We start from the raw sequence: 13,241 nt of genomic DNA, 5'->3' as shown, positions 1-13,241 counted from the left end.
CTGGGAGCAAGAAGTGAGTCACGTGAGAGGCAAGCATGTGACCAAATAAGTTTGACAAACCGCTTAACTCCTTAGTAGCCCACTGAAACCTGGTTTTAAAATAATTTTAGATTTAAACTTTTAGTAAACTGGAGATGGATGGACAGCTGCCAATGCTAATAACAGTGGTGACAAAACAACGTTTTGCCACCATAAACTACAACTCAGGACAACCCAGGCAGCAATAATCCCAGATTTAGCAGAAGAGGAATTAAGTGATATGCCCAAACCACAGAGGGAGGCTGTCTCTGCCTATCACTGTGAAACTTTGAATTTTGGGCCAGCCAGGGGTTCTCCTTGCTACTCACTCACATAAGTAGCCTTTAGAACAAAGAAGCAGTCAAGTAGCACTTTAAGGACTAACAAAATAATGTATTAGGTGAGCTTTCGTGGGACAGACCCACTTCTTCAGACCACAGCCACACCAGAACAGACTCAATATTTAAGGCACAGAGAACCAAAAATAGCAATCAAGGTTGACAAATCAGAAAAATATGATCAAGGTGAGCAAATCAGAGAGCAGGGGGTGGGGGGGAGTCAAGAATTAGGTTAAGCCAAGTATGCAAAAGAGCACCTATAATGTCTCAGAAAATTTGCATCCCAGTTCAAACTACATGTTAATGTGTCAAATTTGAATATGAAAAAGAGTTCAGCAGTTTCTCTTTCCAAAGCAGACTGAACCCCCCTCCCTGCCCCTCTACTCTCTGATTTGCTCACCTTGATCATTTTTTTCTGATTTGTCAACCTTGATTACTGTCTTTGGTTCTCTGTGCCTTAAATATTGAGGCTATGATCTGAAGAAGTGGGTCTGTCCCATGAAAGCTCATAACCTAATAAACTATTTTGTTGGTCTTTAAAGTGCTACTTGACTGATTTTTTGTTTTGATCGTATATAGACTAGCACGGCTTTCTCTCTGTTACTATTCAAGTAGCCTTTAGGTGTGAAAACAGATTATGAGAAAATAGAACCTTCTCCGTTAGCACTCTCCCTGCAGACATTCAATCATAGCCACGGACTGGGATGACTAACAGAGACTCTGCTGGCCACATGCTGGACTCAGAGATGCCTGTGCAACCCCAGGGCTACCAAAACATTTGCACAGGTGTCGCTGATTGGAACTCAGCGACTCCCCCTATTTCTGATGCACAAGACACTCCCTCTTGCAGATGAGTGGTGGCTAGCGGGTTGCTGTTTTTGCAGGACACTTGCACCGGAGGAGAAGTGTTTTTAATGAACATACGTCTAAATCAGCAGATGGTTCACCCTCTCACACGGTGGTGGAAATAGTCCATGCAATGGGATACCGAGCCTGGCCTGCATTGGTGCTAGAATCCCAGCAATCTCTCAATGGCCTCTTTACTCTTCTGTAGGTGCCCTCCATTGCATGTCTGTTTACTCAGGGACTGGTCTTTGCCCCTCTTCTCCTGGGGAACCATCACTCCGAAATCAAAGACAGCCCCTCATCCTGGCTGGGTGCTTTCTCGTATCTTGCTGCCAAGTCACCCAGAGAAGAATCTCTGTCCCATCCCCATGGCCCCTGCAGCCTCCTCTCCCCATGGCTGTATCATCCTGATCTCCACTGCCCCTCATATCCCTTGTGACCCCCACAACCTCTTCTCCCCATTGCTCCATCATCCCTTCCTTCCCAATTTATGCATCCGTTTTGCCACATGGCTCTATCACCCCCGATCCCCACTGCCTCTTCAACTCTTGAACCCCCCTCCCACCGCCCCTATTTCCATGGCTCTATCACCCCCGATCCCCACTGCCTCTTCAACTCCTGAACCCCCCTCCCACCGCCCCTATTTCCATGGCTCTATCACCCCCGATCCCCACTGCCTCTTCAACTCCTGAACCCCCCTCCCACCGCCCCTATTTCCATGGCTCTATCACCCCTGATCCCCACTGCCTGCCTGAACAACCCCTGAGGCCCCCCACAGCTCTCATTCTCATGGCTCTATCATCCCTCCTTTCCTCCACCACCCCCTGTAATTTCTGCAGCCCCCACTCCTCCTGGATCCTCCACCCCCATTGCCCCCCCCCGCCACTGTGACCCTCAGAGCACCCCCCACCATCTCCATCCTCCATGACCTCTGTGACCTTTGCTGCCTCCTCCCTCCATGGCTCTGTCACCCTGATCCCCATCGTTCCCACCACCTCCTCTGACCTCCCGCCCTGCGTCATCTCCTCAGTCCAGAGCGCCCCTCCCCCACCAGCCTCCTGCCGTCGGCCCCGCCCACCCCCGGCAGCACAGCCCCGCCCATCGGCTGGCCGGGTCATGTGACAATCCAAGATGGCGCTGCTCTGGCTCCTGCCGGTGGCGCTGCTCTCCTGCTTGCTGGGCTGCGGGTGCTGCTCCGGGCGGCGCGCGGGCCCGGTGCCCCTGGTCATCTGGCACGGGATGGGTGAGCGCAGCCGAGCCGAGCCGAGCCGAGCCGAGCCGAGCAGGGGGAGGGGCTGCCCGGGGGCGGCTTGCAGGCCTGCTGTCGCCCATCCAGCACTACAGGGGGCGGAGGGCGTGGGGGGGGCGGTCAGCCCCAGGAGCACAGAGAGAGGGGTGGGGGTTGGTGTGGGCAGGGGTCAGCCCCAGGAGCACGACGGAAGTGGTGTGTGGGGGGGGTCAGTCTGATACTGTCAGCCCCAGGACCGCAAAGGGAGGGGCTGGGGGCCTTATCTGGCCAACCTCCCCACCCGTGCCGCAGGGAGGACCTTGTGCTTCCCTACAGGGCGGGTGGGAACAGGAAGGGCCTCCTGAGCAGCCTGTGAACGGGGCTTTTTACTGCTCTTCCGCTAGACCTCAGTTCCTCAATCCGAGCTGCTGGGTTGCAGCCCGTGTGCAAAGCCTGCTTATACTGACAGACCGCGAGATCTCTGCTCTGACATGCGGGGGGAGGATGAAAGCAGTCTGTGAGCCTGCCTGCACAACAAGACAGGTTTAAACAAGAAGCTGTGCTTCCTGCCCTAGGGACTTTTCGCCACGTTTTGGATAGTCTACAATAACGGGGGAAATCACATGATTCTCATTGGACTGCCAGGAGGGGGAAAGCACAGTGCAGAGAATACCCTTTCCTTGTTGAAAGTGGAACATGGAGAGGGGCAAAGTGGTGATGGATGTGTGTGGGAAGTTGGCCTGGGAGTGCAGGATCAGGGTGGCTTCTCTGAAGCCTGACACTCTTTGGCCAAATTCCCTACTCACTTATCTTCTATTTCAGGCCCTGTCTATGTTATGATTTATGTTTAAACATCATTGTGATCCAGTAATGTTGTCACTTGCTTTCTTTTTGTTTGCAGTTGCACCACATTTCACAAACCAGTTTTAACATGGTTAAGTTTTGATAGCACCACTCGGAGTTTAAACAATCACTTTGCTAGGTCACTTACAAGTATCATTATCCCTGATATGGAGGCACAGAGATGATGTAGCTTGTCCAACATTACCCAGCAGTTCCCAGATACAGCTGGAAAGTCTAGGCTCCCTGTTTAATGCCCTCTCCATTTGATCATATTGCCTGCATTTTTTTTATTGTCTGAGATGATAAGCAATATAAAGGATAGTTCAGTCTAATAACAGTAATAATGCTTATTGCTTTTCCAAATAGAGTTCAGTCCTTACAACATTCTCTACATATTAGCCCTATTGGCAGGTTGGGAGAGTTGGGCCCAGTGAACCTGAGTCACGGCATTTGAGAAAGGCAGTGTAAGAGCCTGGATAAAAATTAGGTTGGGAAGGACTAAATTTTTATTGATAAATATCTGTAGGTGCCAGTTTCACTGGCTGTGTACAGACTGGTGAAAAAAACTTTCCATAGTGGATGACTAAAATTTACAGATATGCAAAGTAAGAAATGCTGCTTAGGAAGTTGTTAGATATTTAAGGATATTTATCTGGTATATTTTGACATGTGATATTGACAGTTTGCATTAATGGCTGTAACTCTTTAACTTGTAGAGTCTCAGTATTTGTTGTTAACTGTCTGACCTGACCCTCTCCAGTTGCCTAGATCTGCCCCCAATTTTGCGCAACTATGAAAATATAAATGGATAAAAAATAACTTTAAATAGCTTCTCTCTCTCTCTCTCTGACATGCTCAATTAAAATATAGGAGTTCCTAGCACCCAATCCTAAACTTGGACCACTCTACCACACACTATGCAAGGGTTGTGAGTGCTGTAGCATTGTGTATAGACTTACAGTTTTGTATCAAATGTTGGTCAGTCAAAATTTACAGCACTGCAGCAAAGACTTCCCATAAGGATGGGCAGAAAAGAAAAGCATAGAACGCTGGCTGAGAATTTCAAGCTTCATGCTAGCTGTAATATTTTGATAGTCTAAATCAGTGTCATGAACTTGTCATTAGCAAGAGGGTGAAAGGAAGCCACCACAGGCTGGAAACCAGGAAGTGCATTCAAAGGATCCATTTACAGAGGAGGCTTTGTGCATCAAGCCGGAAAATTTGCTGCTTTGTTGTTTGAATTTGCTGATTTCCCTGGGTGTGGTTGTAAATTTTGTTTTCAGCATCTCAGCCATCCATTGTGTGATTGTTTGGCTATATTTGATGGGAATTTCCTTTGCCCTTTTTGCAGGAGACAGCTGCTGTAACCCTGAAAGTATGGGATACATTAAAAAAATAGTGGAAAACAAAATACCAGGAATATACGTTCTGTCCCTAGAGATTGGAAAAAACTTGTTAGAGGTAAAGTTGTTGTTGTTCTATATAAAGTTTCTGCTTCCATTGAGTGTTTACTGGTCAGTGATCACATGCAGACTGGTAAGATGTCATAAATAATTTGCAGTTTCTGCTTTTGATGTAGATCCATAAAGATGCAGGCAGAGCATTTACTATTATATTGTTACTCTGTTGAACATTTTTGTCATGGAGAAATTGATTAGAATTAATCACACGTAGAAAAAAACTACTGACATCCAATAGTCAGCATTTTGGATCCTTTATGGATACTAGCTGTGTGATGAGATACCCTGCTTTTTAAGGGAAATACTTGTCTCTTCCTATTTATTAGGTTAAACATGCACCTTGATTTACATTCTTTTTATACTTAATTTTACTAGCATAACAAGCATATAGCCTGACTCCTGTATATATATCTGTATTGCTGACTGTGCTATATAGAACTAAGAGTCTTATGTTACTATCTGTGTATTAGAGTGTGGTTCCAAGTAATAGCTGTCACAACAATGGCTGATGTGTCTTCTTACCTGGATTCACAGAGGGTGCAGGAAAACCTTGGTGGAAATCCAGGAAGAATTCAAACTTTCATAATGCTGGGATGTACATGATGATTTACTATTGGGTTGAGAGGTTAGGAAGTCTAATAAAATCGGGGTCTACCTATAACTAGGATCCTATCGGTTTCATACACAGAGAATTTTAAAAATAGTGAATCTCATTATTTCAGATACTGAAATCTTAATTTCAGGGATTTGTAACTATAGGGGCCATGACCCAAAAGTAGGCTGTGAGGAGAGGGGGTCATGGTTTTTGTACCTTCTACATTGTTGCTTTCAGAACTGGGCCCTCAGCCAGCAGCCACCACTCTCCAATGGCCCAGCTCTGAGGGCAGCAGCACAGCAATAAGGGTGGAAATCTCTCAGCCCCCCCCACCCCCCATAATAACCTTGCAATACCCTTCCTCCCACAGCCAGCTTTTGGGTCAGAATCCCCAGTTTCAGAAATGCGCTCTCTCCCACGTAATCTAATTAATATATGGTAGAAGTACACAAAAGACCAGATTTCATGATCTGCTACACGTTTTTCGTGGCTGTGAATTTGGTAGGGCTCTACCTGCAACTCATGGAATTTAAGGTCTATGACTTCTTTCCCCAACAGACACATCTTAGTCCCTCTGAAGAACAAAATTAAAATGAAACCATACACCCCGACAGATAATTTTGCTCACCTATTCCTCTGGTTTATTCCCAGGATATGGAGAACAGCTACTTCATGAACGTGAACCAACAAGTGAAGCTGGTGTGTGACCAGCTTGCAAAAGACCCCCACTTACAAGGAGGCTACAATTCTATGGGATTCTCCCAGGGAGGCCAGTTCCTGTAAGCTTACAGTTAGATTTATTTTAAGCAAATATTTTGGGAATCTCCCCAACCCCCCGCCACCAACATTCCCCCCTCCCATTTTCCCATGGGGTCAAAGTAGTAAATAAGAGTTCTCTGCTCTCAAGGGTTGTATTTTTTTTTAAATGCTGTATTTTTATGAGTCTCATAAGCACTGTACAATTGTAAACTAACCTCACTACAGCCTTGTAACACAGATAAGAGTTCTTCAGCTGGGGAAACTGAGGCATCGAGCCACATTGATGGGACTTAGGATAATGCTTTCAAAAGTATCTAAGTAACAAATCTAAAGGTGGTCAGAGGCAGAGGTTGGATATGGTTGTTCACACTGCCAGGGGGGTAGCTATGTTAATCTGTTATCTGCAAAAAACGAGATACCTATGCATCTGACAAAGTGGGCCTTTGCCCACAAAAGCTTATGCTCCAATATATGTTAGTCTATAAGATGCCACAGGACTTCTCGTTGTTTTTGTTGTTTATAGTGTTATACACAAACAGACTAGTAGCTGTGTAGGAGGGGAGAGGCTAACCCTGTCTCTTTTCCCTAGGAGGGCAGTGGCACAGAGATGTCCTTCTCCTGCAATGTTCAATTTGATTTCCATTGGAGGGCAGCACCAAGGTAAAGCCCTCTTTCATTTCTAAACTCCGCCAAGAATCGGGCTCGCTACTTAAATACACACATAGTGAAGGGCAAGGGAGCAGCTGGAGGGATAAAACAGCATCTCTTCCCCCTGGCCCCCACAAAAGCCTCTTTTTGACTTTGAAATAAACATGATGCTTTTGCCTGAATCCTGATGGGATTTGATCACTAAGCCAGGGCTTGTCTTCTGGGCTGATCTCAAGTTAGGTTCACTGACTGATATTACTCCTGTTAAAGTGGTTCTAGGCTAAAATAGGGGACCTACAGATGTTGTTCTTCAGGATGCGAACTGGCTGCATCAGGGGCCAGGAAGGAATCGCCCCCCTAGTGTATGTGACTATCCAATTAGCCAAGTAGCTCACTTCTGCCTATCTCAGAAGTGGCTGTTGGAGCACATACTGGACTGCAGAGTGCACTAGACTGATCTTGGGGTAGGTGCTCCCCCAAAACTAAACTTGCTTAAGGTTGCAGACAGTGATTGGGTGACAGAGACCTGAAGTTATCAGTAGCTGAAGTATTAAAATTAAAAGGATAATTATTCTGGCTGGTACAAGGAGGTAAATCAAGTTATAAGGGGATGAAATTTAAGACAAGAAAATGGTTGAGCACCAGGGGAAACATCTGTTTGTGAGAAATCCAAGACAGGAGTAGTATTTCCAGGTGGCCTTTCCATATATCTGTGTAACCCTCTTCTCTTTAACAATGCCCTCTGCTGATCAGCTAAAGAACATTATCCGTTCTCTCCACCTAATAGTGCCTTGGGGCCAGGCTGTCTGTAACAGGTTAGAGCAGTGTTTTCTAAACTTAAAACATTTTGTACGCTCTCTCCCAGTGCCACTCCAGTGCTTATTTCCTGATGTTTCGTCATTTATTTTCTGCTGTGTGCCCCTTGAAATCCTTTCATGGACCACCACTGGTACACGTGCCACACTTTGGGACTCACTGGGTTCTAGGATTAGAAACCACTGCATTCCCTGGAGTAACTCCAGTCTCTGCATCAAGAGTAGGATGTTCTTTCTTAGTGGTTGCAATTTAGTAGCTTTTGGGGCTTCCTGTTGAATGGAGATGCACATCTTGCTGCCCTAGGTGTGTATGGCTTTCCTCACTGCCCCGGTGAGACTTCCCGCATCTGTGACTGGATCCGAAAGATGCTGGACCTTGGCGTCTACACGCAGGCTGTTCAGGAGCGGTGCGTATGGTTGGGCAGGGGCCTGCGTGGACTGTGAGATGCCCCCTTTGGTCCTTATGAGCTTCATTCTCTCTCCCATCCAGCCTGGTACAGGCAGAATACTGGCACGACCCCATGAAGGAGGATGAGTACCGGAAAAACAGCATCTTCCTGGCTGATATTAATCAGGAGAAGGTAAGGGCTGATGTTGTGCTTACAGCACTCAGCTGGACTCCTTAATAAGGAGTGCAGGATTGTTGGGATGGTGGAGATAGTTTTTTTTTTTTTGCTATTTTCACAGCTGACATCTTTCACATTTAACTGTTTTACTGGGGCTTTCCTTTGTGAGGTAGGGCTGGCCAACGCAGAGCATCCTGGTCTGCCTGATACAGTTCCCAGAGCTGCTGCAGATACTTCTGCATGTGGCTCTGCACAGCAGCCACTCCACAGTATAGCACCTGTCATCTCAGGATGAAAAAATCACAATTTACGTAGCTCTCCCTTGTCAAACCACCTTGTAGTAACCAGTTAATTCTCATAAACCAGGGTGGATTGATTTAAATTATCCCCCCTCTCCCCTCCAAAAACTGATTTAAATCAAGCTATCAAACAAGCTGAGTCACTGTGCTTAGCGTGCACTTAATTTTGGAATAAGCCTCATTGAACTCACTGGCACTTATGGGCCGTCTCTACACTGGCCAAAAACTTCGAAATGGCCATGCAAATGCTTACTAATGAAGTGCTGAAATACATAGGAATAAAGGGACTTGGAAATAGCCGGGGTCCTTTCGAAAAGGAGCCCTGTCTGGACGAGCTGCGTCAATTTCGAAGTGCCGCGGCCACCTGTTTTTGGCTAGTGTAGATGTACCCATGGTGAAGTTTTTTTTCCCCTCCCAGAAAACAAGTATAGAATGTGTTTCCTTTGGAAAAGCTGAGTTATGCTGAAGTAAAAATAGGCAGTAGCCTTATGGGATCACCGTTATGGACTGTGGCCATGACGTTCCAAAATAAGGGGCATGTATTCTGTAATATAAAATAAGAAAATGATACTTGGTTGCAACTTTTAACTCTAGATTTCTCTCTCTGCAGCTTTCTGCACTGTATGCTTGAGTGATAAATTCTAAACCTAGTTAACTCATTAAACAAGCTATAAGGCTTAGCTAAGTTAGACTTTTTTCTAGCAACATTCAACACAGCAAACATATTGGGAATTTACATATCAAATCACACTTATTCTGAAAGGCAAAGACAGAGTTAAAGAATGGTGCATTGCAAAGTGAAGTTACTAACCAGTTGATCCAATCAGTTATATCCATATTTTCTCCCAGTGTTTCATTCTTGCACTGCTTACACTTAACAAAAACTCCTTTTTTACCTAGGGAACTAATTGCTTCAAATATTCTCAGCTGGCATTTCTCTTACGTCCAGAAGCCATGACAATTTTTCTGTGGCAAAAGCATGGGGGAATTTAGGAAGCTGTGTGGGTTGAATGTCTTCCCTTTTCTTTTCCAGTCCACTCCGCTGTTCATTTCTATGCTGCCTCCATCCTTTCCTGCATATTGTCTCTGTCTTTAAGAGAGTGTCTTAACTACCTCCTCTGCTGTGCTTGTCCAAGGTCCACCAACCATGTAATTACAGGAACAAAGTCAGTCCTATCCAGCTTGTCTTTTTTTTGCACACATTGCAGAGAAACAGAAATTGAAAGCCCAGAACTTTCAAGGAGGAGGAGCTGGTAGTTAGGCTGGCTAGACTAGAGCTATTAATTCACTTTTTGAGATTAAGTTTGTGTAGCATGTTGATGGTGAGATTTAACTAAATTATTTCTAAATGAGAAATTTAGTACTCTATTGATTTTTAAAAAAATCCAATTTAAGTTTTTAATTCTTTTAATCATCAATTTTTAATTGACACTCAGTGCGAGAGGGAGGGATGTTTCCCATCTATAAGATGGGAATAAGCAACAATCATAGGAAAATAGTGTAATTGCTGGGATTACAATGTGGGCGTTCCTGGTTCTCAGTGACATATTCCTAACATTGTCTTATGCCTCTACCCTGACTTGCCCTAGCTGAGATCAGGGCTGCCTGTTCCCCAGTGGGGAGGGAGGCAGGCACTGCAGTGGCAGGGTCAGGAGTGTGATGTACTCAGAGCAACAGCTCAACTTCACTTTGTAACAAACGTGGCACCTGTCATTTGCAGCTGCCCCCATCTCAGCAAGACTCCAAACTGCTTTCTTTCTGACAAAGAGCCATTGTTTTTGTTCTGACATCTTTCTCAGGGCATCAACGAGACCTACAAGAAAAACTTGATGGCTTTGAAAAAATTTGTGATGGTGAAATTTCTCAATGACACCATGGTAGACCCTCCAGCCTCAGAGGTGAGAAACTCTTCCAGGCATTTGGGATAAAGCAGTGGACAGGAGTTTGCATTTGCTAATGTCTTTGTCATTTAGTTTTCTGAACGGTGCTCTGTTTTCAATAGAAATCCAAGATGCTGTAAATCTAAGCACAGACCAAAACTGTGTAATCCACTGTGTAGACCAAGCCAGCTTCACAAACAAATGGGGCAAAAGAAAATCAGAAAAGGGTCTCAGTGCATTCAGGATGCTCCAAAAAAACATTGTAAGTGGGCATAGAGGATCATCCTCAGAGAGGGATTCTTCAAACAGGATCCTTGCAACAAAAAGTCCCGGTGCAGATCCAGATCTGTTAGAACTGCTGGTTGGAGACCAGGCAAACTGATTGGCAATGACAGCTTGGATAGCTATGGTCTAAGGAGAGCTGCTCAAATATCTCATGATCTAGATGAGGAGTACAGGCACTCCTAGGGTGGCATGAAATTACATAAGGAGGGATGCAGTACCATTGATTACTGGGTTTCAGGCTCATCCATCTCATTAAATGTTGAAATATACCAATTAAGAATGTTTTTACATTCTGCAGACTTATTTTCTTACATGTGCTGACAGGGTTTTTTTCATATGGACATAACTGAAACATCCCTTGGTGTAGATCGGATTATACAGGTCGGGGACATGCACTGCTAATTGCAGGGATGAAAAATGGGGCCTTGTGAATTCAGTCTGAAGGGTTCATTAGTGGGTTCAGGTGGAAGGCACTCCAGCTACAACTCCATCTCTTCCTCAGTGAGACTAATCTGCCCAGATGAGATGTGGAATATGCTCATTTGTACAACAGCTCTTATCTTTTTTCTATAGTGGTTTGGATTTTACAGAAGTGGGCAAGCCAAGGAGACCATACCATTGCAGGAGACCTCACTGTACACACAGGTAACTAGCTGGCTCGTCTCTAGAAGACTCTCTTGTTTCCATAGAGTTGCCAAATTTGGTTGGCTGTATGCCTGGAAGTTTCATCACCTGCCAGTGTTTAATTCACAGAGACTTGGCAACTGTGTCTCCCCTGTAAATAGCTTAAACTGTCCCCAGGAACCTTTGGCCAAGTTCCACCATCCAGCTTCTGTCTCCTTAAAGAGATCACATTTTGTATGTGGACTGTGGAGGGGAAAGGCTGGATCTGCTAGTAACCACAAGAAACGTGTGCTTATCTTCCCATCAAATAGATTGGGAACTGTGGAGCCCAAATACCACAGCATCCTCTAGGAGCCTGTGGCAGAACAGGGAACTGAACTCCAGTCTCAAAGTATAAGCTAGTTCCTTAACACCTGCACTAGCCTCTGTAGTCTACTCTCAGCTGGAGGTAACGCAGCATGTTGGCTCTGTTCTTCAGAGCAAAGCTAGGCCTTTGGAACCAGCCAGATAGCACTGGATGAGGGCATATTTAACATCCCTGGTGCGTGTACTTCGCTCACTGGAGCCTAATGGAAAACACATTGGGATCCACACTAGTTTTAGACAATGTGGTGATGGTAGAATGAAAAGCACAGGAGGGCATGGGTCTGAAATCCATTGTTACTGGTGTGTGTGTCACTTAACCTTTTCCTCCTAACGTTAAATGGGATGCACTCTGAGACTGAACTAATGTTTAAATATTTTCAGTGTCACTCAGCATGGAGGGTAAACTGGTCTAAGGTTTTTAATCTGAACCTAAGTCCCCATTAGAAAGCAAAGGTGGATGAGGTAATATCTTTCATTGGATCAACGTTTGCTGGTGGAAGAGACAAGCTTAGGAGCTACACAGAGCTCTTCCGGTCTGCGCATAGCTCTAAAACTTGCTTCTTTCATGCAAGTTGCCTTTCTAATATCCTGGGACTAGTGTGGCTATCAACACTGCAAACCACCCAAGTTCCCATGAAAGTCACAGACAAGGTGCTTTGGAAGTTATTTAAGCCTCTTATATACCCTACTTACAGGATGGTCTCCTTGTCTCTTAGGATCAGCTGGGGCTGCAGCAGATGGACAAGGCAGGAAAGCTGGTATTCCTCTCTGTGGAAGGAGATCACCTTCGCTTTTCGGAAGAGTGGTTCCTTGCAAACATCATTCCCTTCCTACACTGAAGCTGCTGTGGGTCAGCCACCTGATCAGGGAAGGCAATTTCCTTCAGACCCAGCTTGTGGAACAAGGCTGACAAGGGTTCCCTGTCAAGTTCTAACAGGGATCCCATTACTGTAGCTAACAAACTAAGCTGCCACTAACAGTGCACCCTTTGTATGTCTGCTGCAGTATGGGATCTGAGCTAAACAAGTATTGAAGGGCATACTGGTCTGCCAGATATTGCCAGAGAGCACATTAAAAGTGGCACTGATTAACTTTCAGGAGGTTTACATGATGTATGCTATAACATAGGGCCCCAGTCCAGACTAGGGTGCCATGTTAGCAAGTTTGAAAAATGTACAAATAGGCCAATATAATTGCACCTGTCACATGCTGGGCATAGTTTAACAGCTGAGCCACTTAGACCGCATAGTTTCAGTTTTATTAGAGTTCTGTTCTAACCACATGCCCTGTCCCTTTATCAGGATACATAAGTTAATATTAACCAAGCATAACTAATTTAGGTAAGACTCCGTGAGAAGCGCCACTGCTTAGATTTAAGGATGCATGGTTGTAGGACTAGGGGAGAAGACAGGGCTACACAGCTGGTGGATAGGCCTGGTTATGGATTAAGTTTACAATGGTTTTTAGAGGTTTGAAAGTTCTTGGTTGACTAACTTCTATTTTGCACTGGTTCAATGTTGATACTCTTTAATAAAGAACATTTTCTGTCTAACGAACTAAGGGATAACTTGTGATTGCCCTACAAGTGACTGAGTCCATTCCTCAGCATGGGAGCTGGGAGCTAGCAGCTGCACAATTCGAAAAAAAAAAGTAGTGCTATGACAGTCAGTT

At 45.2% G+C, this 13,241-nt stretch overlaps 1 protein-coding gene across 1 annotated transcript; it reads left to right on the top strand.

The window, feature by feature from the left end:
* Window positions 1–2,327: 2,327 nt before the first annotated feature.
* Window positions 2,328–13,126, top strand: PPT1 (palmitoyl-protein thioesterase 1). Its single transcript, XM_074976134.1, has 9 exons — window positions 2,328–2,445; window positions 4,625–4,734; window positions 5,980–6,107; window positions 6,677–6,747; window positions 7,855–7,957; window positions 8,041–8,131; window positions 10,215–10,313; window positions 11,154–11,225; window positions 12,287–13,126. The coding sequence occupies exons 1-9, from the start codon at window positions 2,334–2,336 to the stop codon at window positions 12,407–12,409; spliced, it is 909 nt and encodes a 302-aa protein (XP_074832235.1). The 5' UTR covers window positions 2,328–2,333; the 3' UTR covers window positions 12,410–13,126.
* Window positions 13,127–13,241: the final 115 nt, after the last annotated feature.

The sequence above is a fragment of the Carettochelys insculpta genome, chromosome 24, assembly GCF_033958435.1.
Source record: "Carettochelys insculpta isolate YL-2023 chromosome 24, ASM3395843v1, whole genome shotgun sequence".
NCBI lineage: Eukaryota > Metazoa > Chordata > Testudines > Carettochelyidae > Carettochelys > Carettochelys insculpta.
Note: the sequence above shows the minus strand (reverse complement) of the source record. Positions and strands in the feature narration are given on the sequence as shown.

Excerpts from the sequence above, each read along its gene's own strand:
- PPT1 (XM_074976134.1), top strand. The coding sequence starts at position 2,334 with ATGGCGCTGCTCTGGCTCCTGCCGGTGGCGCTGCTCTCCTGCTTGCTG. Across the intron at positions 4,735-5,979 it reads TTGGAAAAAACTTGTTAGAG|GATATGGAGAACAGCTACTT; the intron begins GTAAAGTTGTTG and ends GTTTATTCCCAG. Across the intron at positions 7,958-8,040 it reads ACGCAGGCTGTTCAGGAGCG|CCTGGTACAGGCAGAATACT; the intron begins GTGCGTATGGTT and ends TCTCCCATCCAG.